Source organism: Solea solea, chromosome 1, assembly GCF_958295425.1.
Source record: "Solea solea chromosome 1, fSolSol10.1, whole genome shotgun sequence".
NCBI lineage: Eukaryota > Metazoa > Chordata > Actinopteri > Pleuronectiformes > Soleidae > Solea > Solea solea.
Window position 1 is genome coordinate 17,464,314 of NC_081134.1, and position 18,811 is coordinate 17,483,124.

Below are 18,811 nucleotides of genomic sequence, written 5' to 3' on the forward strand. Positions count from 1 at the left end.
GAAAACATGTTGAACAATGTTACCTCACAAGTTGAAGCACCCTCACAATGTTTTTATCAGTAACTTTGGCTGGCTATCTACCACCACCTCAGAAGGTCAAAAGGTGTCCTGAGAAACCATGTTTTAAAACAGGGAGTCAGACAGATAGACTTCATCATCCTACTTTTGTGCACAAGCTCTAGTTATAGCACAAATATAGCGCCTCCTGAGCTTTACCAGTAAGCTTACATTGAAGCAAGATGCCCTATACATTGGGTGGCCACTTTAAAGCTCCAGACAACCTTTCAAATGTACTAAAGTACGTACCTCAGACTCCTGAAATACAGGAACCAGGGAAACATTCTTGCTAACATCAAAATGTAATGTAATGTAATGTAATTTATTTTTCAAGACAGGGACAATGCACAATAAAACAATCTTGTACAACAAGAGAATATGCATTGTGCCAGGTTTTAGCAGATTGCTATTATCCACCTGAAGTCCCTGGGCAGGCTGATGGAATAGTACATAAAAACATAGTAATAACAACAACAAATAAGTTACAGAACAAAGGACATGGAAGCAGATTCAACATGACCATTAAGATTTAAGGCTAAACTGCCCCCACCACACACACACACACACACACGCACACAATTCAAAAATGTGTACACTGCTCTCCTGACAGTAGCCAACGCTTAGCAAGATGTGAGAATGTGTGGGGATTTCTACATGAAATAATGTCTGTTGGCAGAGTATTCCATTGAGTCGTGGCTATACAGGAAAAATATGACTTTCCAAATACAGTTTTGCGTAGGGGTACACTACACTCACCCCTAGATACAGCTCTTGTTGTTCTTGTTGACTTCTCAGAGCAGAGCGTAACATACCTTTTCAAAGGGGGAGCTACGGCATTATGAATAGTTTTAAAAAGTAAGCAAACATTTGAGGGTTAGGGTTAGGGTGATGGTAACGACGTGGCTTTTTATCATGGATTTTGAGGGCACTTTTCTATAAGGATTCAAGTGGTTTTAGAATGGTTTTATTTGACTGAGACCAGCTTGTAATACAATACAAAACAATGTGGAATAATCATAGCATTCAGATACATATTGGACGCCTCAACTGTGAGTGAATTCCTTATGTATCTGAAGTTAGCTAGGTTAAACTTCAGTGTGTTTTACCAGTTTTTAACATGGTTTTTAAAGCTAAGAGTTGGGTCAAGGGTAACACCCAAGTACTTGAATGTACCCACATAATCAATGTTTTGCCCATTTACTGAGAAGTTGGGACAATTATTCAAAAAACCTAACCACCTACTCATTTGAGAAACTCTCTATTTCCCAGATATTAAGGATCCCGGAAGCCCCTAATATGTTACGTCACTGGCTTTGGCTCAGGGGAGGGACAAACAAATAAAAATAATGACCCAGGAGGGAAAAAGATCGTCCCATGTCTTGACAGACAGCCATTTGGATCCTCCTAAATTATTTTGCGTCTACCACTTGACTTTTTTGTTCCATAACCCTCTGGATCTTTTAAAATGACTGTCTAACTGCGTCCAACCTCAGCAGCAATGGCACACTGCAAGAGGCCTTGCTGATGCAGCTCAACAACCCGACCGCGTTCAAAGAGGGAAAGCTTTTTTGCCTTTTCTATCAGGAGGTACACATGTCTTCCGACTCTACCTCGACTGAGACGATAACGACGACAAAAAAACCAAAAAAAAAACCTATACATCGCACTTACGACTAGCACTTCATAGTTTGATTTACTTGAAGCTCTTACTTACTTCTAGCTCTTATTTGTACCCAAATGTTTAAATGCACTTATTGTAAGTCGCTTTGGATAAAAGCGTCTGCTAAATGACATGTAATGTAATGTAATGAGGTCATGACAGTGTGGATACCTGACAGAAAATGGCACTGAATCCACATTTTTGTGAAGATTTAGGCTTTTAAAGGCTGTGGTCTTAAACTTTTGATTGATGGTTGTTTGCAGTACATTGCTTACTCAATTTTGTTTTGTCTCACTCCCATTTCTTCTCTTTGCATTTTGAAGGACTACTTAGAACCTTCTTAAGATCCAACAGTGCAAAATGTAAATTCTTGCAATTTTTCAACTGGTCTAAAAATTTTGATCAGGAGTGTATACAGTGGGGCAAAAAAGTATTGGGACACCCACCGATTGTGCAAGTAGTCCCACTCAGATATAACATATCAGACATAACACATATGTTATCTCCTGCAAGCCATGGAACTTGCCTGTGGTGACATAGGTGCCATGCCAAGCCTGGATATGGCATGCCAGAGGTTTTTTCCCCCGTTGCCTGGCAACGGTTAGGGTTCCATCAACCTGCCCAGGGACTTCAGGGGGATAATAGCAATCTGCTAAACACCTGGCACAATGCATATTCTCTTGTTGTACAAGTCCTGTGGCCTAACCCAGTACAGAGACATGATTATGTGGCTGAGTTATGCACTTATTTGTATATTTGTGTACTTTATTTTTACATGGGCTTACTGTACACAAGTGGCAAATGCATATAATAATAATAATATAAGTGCCACGTGTAAATGCGCAAGATTTCAGTTTTTTGTCTTTTTGTACAAGTGCTAAATGCACAGGTTTTTTGTTTTGCAACATGCATTTAGCCTACAGTGAACAATAAACATTTATTTCTCCAGCTTCATGTCCTGAGCATTGTGTTTTCTATTTTTCTACGTAGTGTTTAGTGACTGTTCAGTAGTGTTTTTAATTTTGATTGACTCGGGGCATGATTTGACAACAGAGTTCAGTTTTGAGCACAGATTGAACTGTTTTGAGGTGAAAGTTTGGTTTTGCAAGAAGAGTCTGTGGTTTTGTGAATGTAGTTTGAAAATTAGGTTTTGTGTTCACAGTTTAGAGAAAAGGAGAGCAGCTTTCAAGAAATGTATCTTAGCAATCAAGAAAAACTGTAATGCACACATGAGAACAGTACAACAGTGTCCTGACCGGACACCCTGAAGTGATTGATGTTGAAACATGTGTCAACCCAGCATGGCATTAAGTACCAAGAATGTCATGTGTTTGACCGCCTGCGTACGAGTGCTAACGTTTCTGGTCAAAGCGTTGACGATGGTAATGTAACTTTACTAACGTTTATAATAAATATCCTGCATTACCACACTGTCGCCTTGCAACTGCAAGCAGCATACACAGTTTTTATTAATAAAGCCAAGCTGCATGTAAATGTTTCCCAGTTTAATGAATTTTAGATGATGAGATGATTAGATTACATAAGAATTGCTGATGTTCATTAAGTGTACTGTGACAAGCTTACAGTAGCGGTATTTTCATTTTTAAAAAATGTTATGCAATACTTTGTGAAATCTGGTGTAAGCTTGCAGTAAGTTACACGAATTGTTATTGTGGCATATATGACTATTTTTCTAAAGAGGACTTGTATGTCCACTGTTACTTCATTTATAATATCCCTTTTAAGAGCAAGTATTACATTTCTATTCCTGATTTTTATTTATTGTATCAGTCTAAATTGTTTAGACTATATTTTCTTTCTACACCAAATCTTGTCATGGTGTTGTTCAGTATGTTCAGTCTTGTGCATACATCATTTTTGGGAAAAAATGAAAAGGATGCTTTTGGTGCAGAAGACTGTGTAGAAGTCCATTTGATTAACTACTCAGGAATTGATAAGGAATTGGATTGATAGGCAGAATTGACAATGGCAGTGATATTGATAAAAACCTATCAATTCACACCCCTACCCGTAACCTTTGTGACAGTGGTCCCCGCTCTCTTCAGGTCATTGACCAGGTCCCCCCGTGTAGTTCTGGGCTGATTCTTCACCGTTCTCAAGATCATTTGTACCCCACGAGGTGAGATCTTGCATGGAGCCTCAGACCGAGGAAGATTGTTAGTGACCTTGTATGTCTTCCATTTCCAAATAATTGTGAAAACAGTTGATTTTTTTCTCACCAAGCTGCTTGCTTATTGTTCTATAGCTCATCCCAGTCTTGTGCAGGTCTACAATTTTGTCTCTGGTGTCTTTAGCATGCTCTCTAGTCTTGGCCATCGTGGAGATTGAAGTCTGACTGTTTCAAGGTGTGGACAGGTGTCTTTTATACAGATAACCAGTTCAAACAGGTGCCATTAATACAGGCTAATGCAATATATATTTTCCGCAAGAATATACAAATTGTTTAAACATCATCCAATGTGATTTCCTGGATTTCTTTTCTTCCACATTCTGTCACTTAGTTGAAGTGTACCTATAATAAGATTAAGCACTTGGAGCCACCTGCCATTAAAACAGTAGAACAAGTAAGTACGCTGCTGTTCCAATTAAAGGATCATACTTTGGCTCACCAAACTGCAGCAGCTAAGCTCAGCTCACCAAGACAGAGGGTCAGGTGAGGCTTTTCACCCTCCTTTGATTTACCTCCACTGATAACACATGCAGGCAAAAGATACGGTAATTTACTTACTAGGAACTATTTCCAATATTCAAATGCTTCCAAACATCGCAATGTGTGATACGAAAGACATACATTGCATGATGTGTTGACTTAGGTGAACTAATTGTCATGCTTACCCCCTAGTTTCCGTTTTAAATACATTTGGGATAATATGATACAGAAAGTATAAAGATCATGTGAACTCTCTTAGATAAAGTGTGTGGCTCTTAAAAGAGCCGTTGGGTTGATGAGGTTGTTGCAGTCCGAGCAGTGTGTTTACTTGGAGCTGGTGTACTTGGTGACGGCCTTGGTTCCCTCGGACACGGCGTGCTTGGCCAGCTCACCGGGCAGCAGGAGACGCACGGCGGTCTGAATCTCCCTGGAGGTGATGGTGGAGCGCTTGTTGTAGTGAGCCAGGCGAGACGCCTCACCGGCGATGCGCTCGAAGATGTCGTTGACGAACGAGTTCATGATGCCCATGGCCTTGGACGAGATGCCAGTGTCGGGGTGGACCTGCTTGAGCACCTTGTACACGTAGATGGCGTAGCTCTCCTTCCTGCTCTTTCTCCTCTTCTTGCCTCCTTTGCCGGCGGTCTTAGTCACGGCTTTCTTGGAGCCCTTCTTGGGCGCGGTCTTGGCGGGATCAGGCATCCTGACAGTTCACACAGATGAATGAGTTGTAGCAGGCGGAGGAGACTCTACTTATAAAGGCTCCATGCAAACACCACTGTGTGATCCCCCTCCTGTGATTGGTTCAATCTCTCACTGTGGTTGGATGAGGGGGAGATAGTGTTGTCTTTGTTTGAAACACACTGGAGACATTTTAGAAACAAATACATTTTATGAATGAAAAAATCGCAACTGTCCTTCAGTTCTTCCTTCAGACAGAAACCATTTAACATGTTTCTGCTTCAGTATCTTCATGATTATTAATTATCTTTATCAAAGGAAGAAACATTTGAGAAACAGAAACTCAGTGAATCATGATGATCAAACCTCTGGTAAAAGGAAGAAGAAATTCTTCATAATCTTTTTATCCTTTCAATTCAACGTGAATGTGATTATTGTGTTGTTGTTAGACTGAGATTAATGAGATAAATACAAGAACCAGACACAATGTCTTCACTTTCAAGAGTTGTTAATACTACAAAATAAAATAATCTACCTATATCCAATTATATATATTTTCCATTGTCGAGTGAGGCAGAAAAAGAAAATTAAAAGGATGAGAAGATGAGGACAGACAAAAGATCAGAATACTTAATTGCAGTCTAACACACACTCACTATAATTTTTATTACTAGTAAAAATAAATGCAAAGAGAACCAGTGAAACTAAAAAACATCCAACTGTGTGTGGGGAAACAAAACTGTTCAGTTGTGGTGGATGATATGAGCTTAGCATTATAAAATAGTCCACTGTGATAGAACAACATTTATGACTATATTTCACATGAATTTCATATATTTGCGATTGATACAGAATGATATAAAATCCACAATAAAAAAATGTTAAAGTGAGTTTCAAATTTCAGTCTTCAAACACATAAATGAGATTAAATTAAATAATTACTTAAAGAGAATGTTGAATCAAAGCTGCACAAGAAAGCTAGGCCTCAAAAATATTGAGCTCTCAGGAACACCATCATCTCCAACATTACAATACAGTGGTGTAAATAGAAAGTCAGCTACAGACTTTTCACAGGATGCAGATTTATTTCCAATAAGATCATGTGCTCTAATCATCATCATCCTCACATACTTCACTACACTGTTTTAGCAAAGGTAAAATAAGATCTCCATACCACATACAGTATATGCAGTAATTACCAGAGGAAGCTTGCAAACCATAGATTAATTGGATTTAAATACCCAAGATAATGGAAAAGACACACATTCAAAACCATAATCTTCCTCAACTATTAACAGTTAAATTACATTGTGTGTCCTGAAAATAATTATGTCACATTAAGATGACTGAATTCTGAGAAAGTGGATACTAGAATATGAAATAGTGGGATATTGTTGGGAATTCATTCTTAATATATTAACACTGTAAATTACAGGACTATGTGCTCTCAGAGACAAAGTGGTTGGCTCTTAAAAGAGCCGTTGTTGTTGTTTTGTTTGATGTCAAAGTGAAGTGAGTTTAACCGCCGAAGCCGTACAGAGTTCTTCCCTGTCTCTTCAGAGCATAAACCACGTCCATGGCGGTCACAGTCTTCCTCTTTGCGTGCTCGGTGTAGGTGACAGCATCACGGATCACGTTCTCCAGGAAAACCTTCAACACACCGCGAGTCTCCTCGTAGATCAGACCAGAGATACGCTTCACTCCGCCACGGCGAGCCAGACGGCGGATGGCGGGCTTGGTGATTCCCTGGATGTTATCACGGAGAACTTTGCGGTGACGCTTAGCGCCTCCTTTACCGAGACCCTTTCCTCCTTTTCCACGTCCACTCATTTTATCGAATTGTAGAATTCACAAATATGGTGACTAGTTTGAGATTCACAGCTATTCAAAGTCTGTTTGAGGACCTGTTAGAAGCCAGAGGCGCCATATTCTTCCTCTGTGGGTTTTGAGTTGTCTATGTTGGTGCAGCAGCGCCCCCAACAGGAGAAGAGAGTAATTGACAGCAAATTCCAGAAGTCTCCCAAAATAAAAAATTAAAAAGTCAGGGTTTATATTAAAAAAAAATAAAAATAAAACATGTGCGTCAGATAAGAGAGAAAGACCACAAACTAAAATAAATAAACGAAAAAAAAATGAATATGATAACAAATACATCTGTTAAATAATAAATAAAGTTAATTTAAAAATAAGTAACTATGCTTAGAAAAGGATTTGTAGTTAAATGACATTAATTGTCATTTAACGTGAATAAAACAAACAATTTCCCAACACAAATGAGAGAGTGAAGATATGACATCATTTTCCCAAAATAGTGTATTGGTTGTCCACAGAAAAAGTATAGCACATATTTCATAACATTTCAGTGTGGATAAAAACGCAGAGACGATTAAAAAAAACTAGACTGGTTTTCATGTGGACAGCCCCTGAAATGAAAATGTCTGACCTGGGGCCTGTTTCAGAAAGCAGGTTCAACAAACTCTAAGTTAAAACCTTAACTCTAGGTTGACCAACTCTGAGCTGTCAAACTCTGTCAAGTTAAGCGTGTGTGTTGGGAATGAAAAAAGCCATCATTAATGGAGCTTTGATCCTACAATTCACCATGGCAACGGGTAAACAAAGAGCACAGCCTCTATTTTAATCCAATTGAGCAGAAACATTAACGCATGCCAATGACCATGACATTTATGTTCAAAAACAGGAGTGAAGAGAGAAGTCAATAAATGAACACTACTACATTTTATACAGTGTAATCCACACATTCGTCATTTAAGAGACTTCATTAATGATGATAAATGCTGCAGTCCAGTCCATATGTTACATTTGATTTGATAATTATTTGGCTGTAACCTGACGGGGACAAAAGGCGAGTGTTTGAAATGTGCGACTATCTTCCTCCATTCGCCAGTGCGCCACTCACACTTCTCTATGACAGTAGCCCTTCATGCACCACAAGCTGGAGAGTGTGGGCGAAGCGTTGGTACATCCATCTCGTCCATGGCTTTCTTCATGTTGCTAGCGTTGTCGCGCAAAACAACATGGACGTTGGACTTGGGGATTTTCCACTTTACTAGCATCCCCTAATTGCATCGGCAATTAATGTGCCAGTATGTGATCCTCGGAACTCGTTGGTGTGCAGCACTGCACTTCGAGGTGTAAATGCTGTCTCTCTGTCCACCCAGTGTGACGTTAACTTAGTAAAGACATGGGGCACACGTCGGAGGTCCAAATGTCCGTAGGAAAGCTGATTGCATCTAAGTCTTTCAGCATACACAAAATGTATTCCCTAATTTTCTCATATAATTTGGGTAGCGCAAGATATTCAGAGATATGTTTACGACCTGGCAAACAGAACCTTGGCTCCAAATGCTCCATTAAGCGGCGAAATCCCACATTTTCGACGACAGACAGGGGTTGGTCATCCAGGACAATAAATTCCAAAATTCTGTCTGTTATCTTTGTCGCTTTTTGGCTGTCTTTGGGGAATTTATCAAAACGCTTGAAGTCACCTTCCAGAGTTTGCTGCTGCAGTTCGTCCCTCTTTTCCCCCTTAGCTTTAGTAACGTTAAACTCTTTGTGCTCTTTAGCATGACGCGTCTTCAAATGTTTAATCAAGTTGCTGGTGTTAAAACTTGCAACACTCGTGCCACCCCTCGAAATTGTGTCTTTACAGATGTTGCATGTCGCCGTCTTACTTGTGGGAGCCTCAACTATATAATATTGCCAAGCCACCGACATGATGCGCCAACTTAGCTCCTTTTTTCTGATTTAACAGGTGTCAGGCATTAGTTGATCAATTATTCTTTGCCCCCCTAAAACAGCAGCTGCCGATGGCAGCACAGCGCAACTGTTTTAAGAGCAGCGAAAAAGAACTGTGTCAGAGCTAACGGAGCTAACCAGTAAATTACATGGTATCGGATCGGTGCCTGGACTCCAGTAATCGCCGATACCAGCATTTTCAGCAGTATCGGAGGCTTTTCCGATACTGGCATCGGAGGCTTTTCCGATATTGGAAACTCTACTTTAAACGCTTAACATCAGCGGCCGAAGTGAGAGCTGATATGCCTACCCCCGACAGAATACAGGTCTCCACCCAGGATTACCCCGAGAATAAAAAAAGGCAAAATAATAAATGTGTGCCAGAGAGGCCAACCTAGCTGGACTCTCTCTTAACTTAACTGAGGAAGGCCAAAGTTGAAATGATATGTTACCAATATGTTACGTCACTGGCTTTGGCTCAGGGGAGGAAGGACAAACAGATAAAAATAATGACCCGGGAGGGAAAAAGAAGGGCAACGGAGGCAGTTAAGAATCCAAAAGAAAAGGTGTTACTTTATTTAAAGTAAATGCTGTTAATGTTGACGTTAAATGAACTTAAAGCACTGGTCTCCAAAAGAAAAGGAACAAAAAAACCAGGGTACTACACATGACAACTACGAGGAGAAAACATACAAGCTAGAACATACTACAGCAAAGTAAATACCCTGCAAAAACACCGTCCTCCAAAAACAACGGGCAATTTTGTGCCGTTGAAGGAGACGAGGCCTTTGAAGACGTTTTTTTGTTCTTAAAACCCTTCTCTCTCAGATGCCGTCTAATGGTTATGGGACTGCAGTTGGCACCAGTGACAAGCTTAATTTGGGCGTCTTGACGGACAGCCATTTGGATCCTCCGGGTCAGGGCTGGTGAAATTTTTTTGCGTCTACCACTTGACATTTTTGTTCCATAACCCTCTGGATCTTTTAAAATGACTGTCTAACTGCGTCCAACCTCAGCAGCAATGGCACACTGCAAGAGGCCTTGCTGATGCAGCTCAACAACCCGACCACGTTCAAAGAGAGAAAGCTTTTTTGCCTTTTCCATCAGGAGGTCATGACAGTGTGGATACCTGACAGAAAATGGCACTGAATCCACATTTTAGTGAAGATTTAGGCTTTTAAAGGCTGTGGTCTTAAACTTTTGATTGATGGTTGTTTGCAGTACATTGCTTACTCAATGTTGTGTTGTCTCACTCCCATTTCTTCTTTTTGCATTTTGAAGCATTTCTTCAACCTTCTTAAGATCCAACAGTGCAAAATGTAAATTCTTGCAATTTTTCAACTGGTCTAAAACTTTTGATCAGGAGTGTATATACAGTGGGGCAAAAAAATATTGGGTCACCCACCGATTGTGCAAGTAGTCCCACTCAGAAAGATGAAAGAGGTCTGTAATTTTTATCATAGGTACACTTCAACTGTGAGAGACAGAATGCGGAAAAAAATTTATTTATTTATTTATTTGTATACTTGATAGGAAAATAAATAATTGGACACAAACACAAACTTGGATAAACAGCTTGAACTGTATTAAAGGACTCTGCCTCTTATTAATGCACACATGAGAACAGTACAACAGTGTCTTGACCGGAAACCCTGAAGAGATTGCTGCCACCTAAGATCCTTATAGTCTGTCATACAATCGTGTAAGGGTGCAAATACTCACAACATGTTGAAACATGTGTCAACCCAGCATGGCATTAAGTACCAAGAATGTCATGTGTTTGACCGCCTGCGTACGAGTGCTAAAGTTTCTGGTCAAAGCGTTGACGATGGTAATGTAACTTTACTAACGTTTATAATAAATATCCTGCATTACCACACTGTCGCCTTGCAACTGCAAGCAGCATACACAGTTTTTATTAATAAAGCCAAGCAGCATGTAAATGTTTCCCGGTTTAATGAATTTTAGATGATGAGATGATTAGATTACATAAGAATTGCTGATGTTCATTAAGTGTACTGTGACAAGCTTACAGTAGCGGTATTTTCATTTTTAAAAAATGTTATGCAGGCATACATGCCTATTTATCTAAAGTGGATGTAGTTATGTTCACTGTTTCATTTACATTGTATATCCCTTTTTAGAAAAGGACTGTTGTTAAGCAATACTTTTAGTGAAATCTGGTTTAAGCTTGCAGTAAATTACATAAACAATGTTATTGTGGCATAAATGACTATTTATACTATATATGACTTGTATGTCCACTGATACTTCATCTATAATATTCCTTTTAAGAAAAGGAATGATAAGCGAGTAATTTAGTATGCAAGCATTTAGCAAGTATTACATTTTTATTCCTGATTTTTATTTATTGTATCAGTCTAAATTGTTTAGACTATATTTTCTTTCTACACCAAATCTTGTCATGGTGTTGTTCAGTATGTTCAGTCTTGTGCATACATCATTTTTGGAAAAAAATGAAATGGATGCTTTTGGTGCAGAAGACTGTGTAGAAGTCCTTTTTTCTTATTTTAACTTATTTTTCCATTTGATTAACTACTCAGGAATTGATAAGGAATTGGATTGATAGGCAGAATTGACAATGGCAGTGATATTGATAAAAACCTATCAATTCACACCCCTACCCGTAACCTTTGTGACTGTGGTCCCAGCTCTCTTCAGGTCATTGACCAGGTCCCCCCGTGTAGTTCTGGGCTGATTCTTCACCGTTCTCAAGATCATTTGTACCCCACGAGGTGAGATCTTGCATGGAGCCTCAGACCGAGGAAGATTGTTAGTGACCTTGTATGTCTTCCATTTCCAAATAATTGTAAAAACAGTAGACTTTTTCTCACCAAGCTGCTTGCTTATTGTTCTATAGCTCATCCCAGCCTTGTGCAGGTCTACAATTTTGTCTCTGGTGTCTTTAGCGTGCTCCCTAGTCTTGGCCATTGTAGAGATTGGAGTCTGACTGTTTCAAGGTGTGGACAGGTGTCTTTTATACAGATAACCAGTTCAAACAGGTGCCACTAATACAGGCAACGAGTGGAGGATAGAAGAGCTTCTTAAAGAAGAACTTACAAGTGTGGAAGAGCCAGAATTCCTGCTTGTTTGTAGGTGTCCAAATATTCCTTTTTTCGCAAGAATATACAAATAAATTGTTTAAAAATCATCCAATGTGCTTTCCTGGATTTTTTTTCCACATTCTTTAACTCACAGTTGAAGTGTACCTATGATGAGGCTTAAGCACTTGGCGCCACCTGCCATTCAAACAGTAGAACAAGGAAGTACGCTGCTGTTCCAATTAAAGAATCATACTTGGTCTCACCAAACTGCAGCAGCTTCGCCCAGCTCACCAAGACAGAGGGTCAGGTGAGGCTTTTCACCCTCCTTTGATTTACCTCCACTGATCTCTCACCCAAGACTCCTGTTTGCAGGGGGTGGAGAGTCAATCTAGAGACAAAAAAAGACACACCCACACTGATGCACCAAACAAGCACTAAGGCTGTAACACTGATGAAACTCCACTCTAACTATGTGGCTGTTCAAAGAGGACTGGTTTACTATATTAAGATATTATCATCAAACTAAAAATCATACTGGTGATTTTAGTCGGGGTCTGTTGCATGAAACTAGGATAAAGGATTAAGCCGGGCTATGTTGCTTATCCTGGCTGAACTTAGCCTTAAGTCGGTTGCAGGAACACAATGGTGCATACGTTACCATGGTGATTTATTCTTTAGCCTGGTCCAGGCTAAACAACAGGATATGTTAATCCTGCTACTCAATCCGGCCAATTAGCTGTTAATCTGATCATAAATAAATGTGTTTCACACGTTATTCATGATCTCTCTGGAGTTTTAATACCCAGCATTAAAATATTACAGTGATGACATGTGGTTCCATTTCCTTTTAATTTGTATTAGTCTTGAATGATTGCATGACTGATGTTCATATTTGATGAAAACATTTTTATCGTGATTATTTGTGCAGATGTTGAGATGATTAGAAACAGCTGAGGTTGTAAAAGTGGTTTCATTCAAGTCAGTGACGAGAGCAATTATATAAAATACTCATTCATTCATCTGTGTTTGTGTCACAATGAAGTTTTACATGACAAAACTGATACTTCTGACAGGACACAGTGTCTGCATGAGATTAGTGATTAATTATCAAGTGATCGTATACAAAATTCAAATAGGATACATAATGTCAAGGGGATGATTTAACCAGGCAAATAGATTTTCAATGTCTAATAATGCTCCTCTCATGTGCAATGTAGTTAAACACTTTTAATTTGTGACCGTCTTGACAGTAACTTATTTTCCTTCAGTGATGACAGTTTACTCAAAGTGATCGATGATGTCATATCACTCTATGGTGTTAAATATGAGTCTCTGCTTTTGAAAATAAAACATTAAAAAATAAATCCTGTGCTACTTTCTTTATAGGGTCTTTCTTCAGAGCTGTGGACTGATTAAAAGACTTAATTGTGTCTGACTTTCATTATAAATAAAACTTTTATTTTACTTTTCATTTTGCAAAATGAAGAATGATTTGTGTCATTTGTGGTAGTGAACATTTGACCATTCATTCATTATTTATAACAACTTTATGTACAGAGAACATCACCTGTTTCCTGATGCACGATTCTCTCGTCTCTCTGAACAAGTCTTTGTTTCTTTCACAAACTGGAGGCAGATCAATGACACAGTTAAGTCTGTGCAGTGATAACACATGCAGGCAAACAGATACAGTAATTTAGTTACTAAGACCCATTTCCAATATTCAAATGCTTCCAAACATCGCATTGTGTGATAAGAAAGACACACATTGCATGATGTGTTGACTTAGGTGAACTTAATGTCATGCTAACTCACTAGTTAACATTAAAATACATTATTTGGGATAAGGCGACACACTGTATAAAGATGATGTGAACTCTCTTAGATAAAGTGTGTGGCTCTTAAAAGAGCCGTTGGGTTGATGAGATTGTTGCAGTCCGAGCAGTGTGTTTACTTGGAGCTGGTGTACTTGGTGACGGCCTTGGTTCCCTCGGAGACGGCGTGCTTGGCCAGCTCACCGGGCAGCAGGAGACGCACGGCGGTCTGAATCTCCCTGGAGGTGATGGTGGAGCGCTTGTTGTAGTGAGCCAGGCGAGACGCCTCACCGGCGATGCGCTCGAAGATGTCGTTGACGAACGAGTTCATGATGCCCATGGCCTTGGACGAGATGCCAGTGTCGGGGTGGACCTGCTTGAGCACCTTGTACACGTAGATGGCGTAGCTCTCCTTCCTGCTCTTTCTCCTCTTCTTGCCTCCTTTGCCGGCAGTTTTAGTCACGGCTTTCTTGGAGCCCTTCTTGGGCGCGGTCTTGGCGGGATCAGGCATCCTGACACAGTTCAGACAGATGAATGAATCGTAGCAGGCGGAGGAGACTCTACATATAAAGGCTCCATGCAAACACCACTGTGTGCTCCCCCTCCTGTGATTGGTTCAATCTCTCACTGTGGTTGGATGAGGGGGAGATAGTGTTGTCTTTGTTTGAAACACACAGGAGACATTTTAGAAACAAATACACGATACATTTTATTCAAGAAACAAATCGTTACTGTCCTTCAGTTCTTCCTTCAGACATGTTTCTGCCTCAGTATCTTCATGATTATTAATTATCTTTATCAAAGGAAGAAACATTTGAGAAACAGAAACTCAGTGAATCATGATGATCAATCCTCTGGTAAAAGGAAGAAGAAATTCTTCATAATCTTTTTATCTTTTCAGTTCAACGTGAACGTGATTATTGTGTTGTTGTTAGACTCAGATTAATGATATAAATACAATTACCAGACACAATGTCTTCACTTTCAAGAGTTGTTAATACTACAAATAATATATATATATATGTATCATTCAATAATTTACATTGTTGAATGAGGCAGAAAAATGAAAAGGATGAGAAGACGAGGACAGACAAAATATCAGAATACTTAATTGCAGTCTAACACACACTCACTATAATTTTTATTACTAGTAAAAATAAATGCAAAGAGAACCAGTGAAACTTAAAAAAAAAACATCCAACTGTGTGTGGGGAACAAAACTCTTCAGTTGTGTTGAATGATATAAGCTTAGCATTATAAAATAGTCCACTGTGATAAAACAACATTTATGACTATATTTCACATGAATTTCATATATTTCCGTGTATGGATACAGAATGATATAAAATCAACAATAAAAAAAATTGTGAGGTTTTTTTTGAAATTTCAGTCTTAAAACACAAATGAGATTATATTAAATAACTACTTAAAGAGAATGATGAATCAAAGCTGCACACATTTTATTTAAATTAATGAAAAACGTTCGAGCAGTGGTTGAGAAAATATTGAGCTCTCTCAGGAACACCATCATCACCAACATTACAATACAGTGGTGTAAATAGAAAGTCAGCTACAGACTTTTCACAGAAGATTTATTCCCTTTAAGATCATTTTCTCTACTGATCATCATCATCCTCACATACTTCACTACACTGTTATAGCAAAGGTAAAATAAGATCTCCATACCACATATATGCAGTAATTTCCAGAGGAAGCTTGCGAACCATAGATGAAATGGATTTGAATAACCAAGAAAATGGAAAAGACACACATTCAAAACCATCTTCTTCAACTATTAACAGTTAAATTACATCGTGTGTCCTGAAATTAATTACGTCACACATTAAAATGACAAACAATAAGAAAATGGATACTAGAATATGAAATAGTGGGATATTGTTGGGAATTCATTCTTAATATATTAACACTGTAAATTACAGGACTATGAGCTCTCAGAGACAAAGTGGTTGGCTCTTAAAAGAGCCGTTGTTGTATTGTTTGATGACAAAGTGAAGTGAGTTTAACCGCCGAAGCCGTACAGAGTTCTTCCCTGTCTCTTCAGAGCATAAACCACGTCCATGGCGGTCACAGTCTTCCTCTTTGCGTGCTCGGTGTAGGTGACAGCATCACGGATCACGTTCTCCAGGAAAACCTTCAACACACCGCGAGTCTCCTCGTAGATCAGACCAGAGATACGCTTCACTCCGCCACGGCGAGCCAGACGGCGGATGGCGGGCTTGGTGATTCCCTGGATGTTATCACGGAGAACTTTGCGGTGACGCTTAGCGCCTCCTTTACCGAGGCCCTTTCCTCCTTTTCCACGTCCACTCATTTTAATGAATAGTAGAATACACAAATATGGTGACTAGTTTGAGATTCACAGCTATTCAAAGTCTGTTTGAGGACCTGTTTGAAGCCAGAGGCGCCATATTCTTCCTCTGTGGGTTATCATGGTGGATAAAGTTGTCTATGGTGCAGCAGCGGCCCCAACAGGAGAAGAGAGTAATTGACAGCAAATTCCAGAAGTCTCCCAAAATAAAAAATTAAAAAGTCAGGGTTTATATTAAAAAAAAAAAAAAAAACTAAAACATGTGCGTCAGATAAGAGAGAAAGACCACAAACTAAAATAAATAAACGGAAAAAAATGAATATGATAACAAATACGTCTGTTAAATAATAAGACAAATTGTTATTTCAAAACAAGTTAATTTAAAAATAAGTAACTATGCTTAGAAAAAGATTTGTAGTTAAATGACATTAATTCATGTTTTTCACACATTATTTTCGGAATCACTTTTTTCCTTTTATGTTTATTGTTGTATTTATCCAACCATTATGTTGATGACTGAGCATCTTTAAACTTTCCAGACATGAGAAATCAATTATGCCTGCAGGATAGTGAAAAATCAGAGCTGAAAAACTAGTGTTTAAAAAATAAATTCAAAAAAAAATTGGAAAAAAAAAAGCTTAAACAACTTAAAATAAACATGTCAAAGTAAGGTTTATGGTTAAGAAAAAGCACCTGATGGTGAGCACATGATGTGCAGCTTCAATCCTTTTTTCTTTATTTCCTTGTTGGCTTCTCCCTAACCAGGGTTAGCAAATGCAGGTGCTGTGATGCTCCTACAGCATAAACATAGATGTTGAGCATTCGGGGTGGCTGATTGTACTCAATTCCATTGTAAGTCGCTTTGGATAAAAGCGTCTGCTTAATTACATGTAATGTAATATAATGCAATAAAGGATGTGCACTTTTTGCAAAATGTCCAAACAGGAGGATGGGACACATGGTTGGTGTAGTGGTTAGCACTCTTGCCTTTGCAGCTCGAACCCCAGCTCGAAGGGCCTTTCTGCATGGAGTTTGCATGTTTCCTTCCACAGTCCAAAAACATGCAATATGGGGATTAGGTAAATTTGTCACTGTAATGTAAATGTAAGAGTGTATGGTTGTTTGTCTATATGTGTGTCCAGGGTGTGACCCCGCCTATCGCCCTCTGTCAGCACCCCTGTCAGAACAAACTGTGCAAAAGATGAAACTCTATTATGTGGCTGAGGACTGTTTACTATAGTGAGAAATGATGATGAAAAATCAAACTAGTGGATGATTCATGGTTAAAGTTGCTTCCCTACATTGGCAGATAATTGTTGGTTCGTTTTTTTCAGTGGGGGAGAGGCTGTATTTTTTTAGCCAGCGCTAGACCAGTTCCACAAACTTTCATCTTCAAAGATCCTCAATCAACCATCTCCAATAGCACTAGCTGTTTGCTAACAGACTAGTAGCTACTTCCCTCAAGGAGTGAAGGGCTGTTTGTTGCTTTCTGGCTGCTCTTCTCTGGCTGCTACGACATTTGCTAAGTTTTGCTCAGCAAACACTGCTCTTATTGAGATGAGTAGCAAATGAAACTCTATTGAATTTGATTCACAGACTTGGATTGCTGTTTGTTCAATGGTGTGACTGAAAAGACATGACTATAAAAGTCATATAAAATAGATTTAACATTAAATGTTTGCTGTGGCTGTACAAAAGGTGATTACTCATCAACCTGCAACACATCATAATTCTTATTATGAAAATTACATGAGTGTATTATAACTCCTGTACTTACGATGTCATTACATTAGAAATGAGCTGCTATTACCAAAGTATCACCTCCTATTATATGAAATGATCACAATTTTCATGATGAAATTAAACCCATAAGAACACATCTTGACAAGGGTGTGACAAGACATGTTCAGGAGGGTGCTATTAAAAAAAGAGACATTGGTGTGGGTTCTTATGGAATAATGCAAAACATTGACACTTTGTTAATCAGCAGTTGGCATTTAGTAAATAAAGATGAGATGACTTTATAAATGTAATGAGGAGGAATAACAAGAGGGGCTGTAGTCTACTGTAACTGAGTTTGATCAGTAGTTATGTTGGTGTTCACATTTACTGATGACAGCTTTTATATGTGTGATACTGTAACAAATCATATGTGTTTATTCATAACAATTAATTGTTATGCAACTTAAATAATAATAAAAAAAAATAAAACAATGTGTTAAAGCAGCAGAGGACTGTTGTCTAGAGTTGAGAGTGAGGTGGCTCTTAAAAGAGCCGTTGAGGTGGAGGTTAGTGGAGCAGCAGTAGCAGCGGGACAGAGTTTAAGCTCTCTCTCCGCGGATGCGGCGGGCCAGCTGGATGTCCTTGGGCATGATGGTGACTCTCTTGGCGTGGATGGCGCACAGGTTGGTGTCCTCGAAGAGGCCGACCAGGTAAGCCTCGCTGGACTCCTGCAGAGCCATGACAGCGGAGCTCTGGAAGCGCAGGTCGGTCTTGAAGTCCTGAGCGATCTCTCTCACCAGGCGCTGGAAGGGCAGCTTGCGGATCAGCAGCTCCGTGGATTTCTGGTAGCGACGGATCTCTCTCAGAGCCACGGTACCGGGCCTGTAACGGTGAGGCTTCTTCACGCCGCCGGTGGCAGGCGCGCTCTTACGCGCAGCCTTGGTGGCCAGCTGTTTCCTGGGAGCTTTACCTCCGGTAGATTTACGGGCGGTTTGCTTGGTTCTTGCCATGTTTCTGCTTGTTGCTTTCAACAGGAGAAAAAGTGAAGCACACACGAGC

General features: G+C 39.4%; 3 protein-coding genes across 3 annotated transcripts; all 3 read right to left on the bottom strand.

The window, feature by feature from the left end:
• Positions 1-4,653: 4,653 nt before the first annotated feature.
• Positions 4,654-5,111, bottom strand: LOC131472098 (histone H2B-like). The gene has a single exon (XM_058648962.1). It carries the CDS (start codon positions 5,085-5,087, stop codon positions 4,713-4,715), a length of 375 nt encoding a protein of 124 aa, XP_058504945.1. The 5' UTR covers positions 5,088-5,111; the 3' UTR covers positions 4,654-4,712.
• A 1,351-nt stretch (positions 5,112-6,462) lies between these two features.
• LOC131472174 (histone H4) lies at positions 6,463-6,921 on the bottom strand. Its single transcript, XM_058649083.1, has one exon. The coding sequence runs from the start codon at positions 6,894-6,896 to the stop codon at positions 6,585-6,587; it is 312 nt and encodes a 103-aa protein (XP_058505066.1). The 5' UTR covers positions 6,897-6,921; the 3' UTR covers positions 6,463-6,584.
• Positions 6,922-13,400: 6,479 nt separating this feature from the next.
• LOC131472129 (histone H2B-like) lies at positions 13,401-14,212 on the bottom strand. The gene has a single exon (XM_058649011.1). It carries the CDS (start codon positions 14,210-14,212, stop codon positions 13,838-13,840), a length of 375 nt encoding a protein of 124 aa, XP_058504994.1. The 3' UTR covers positions 13,401-13,837.
• Positions 14,213-18,811: the final 4,599 nt, after the last annotated feature.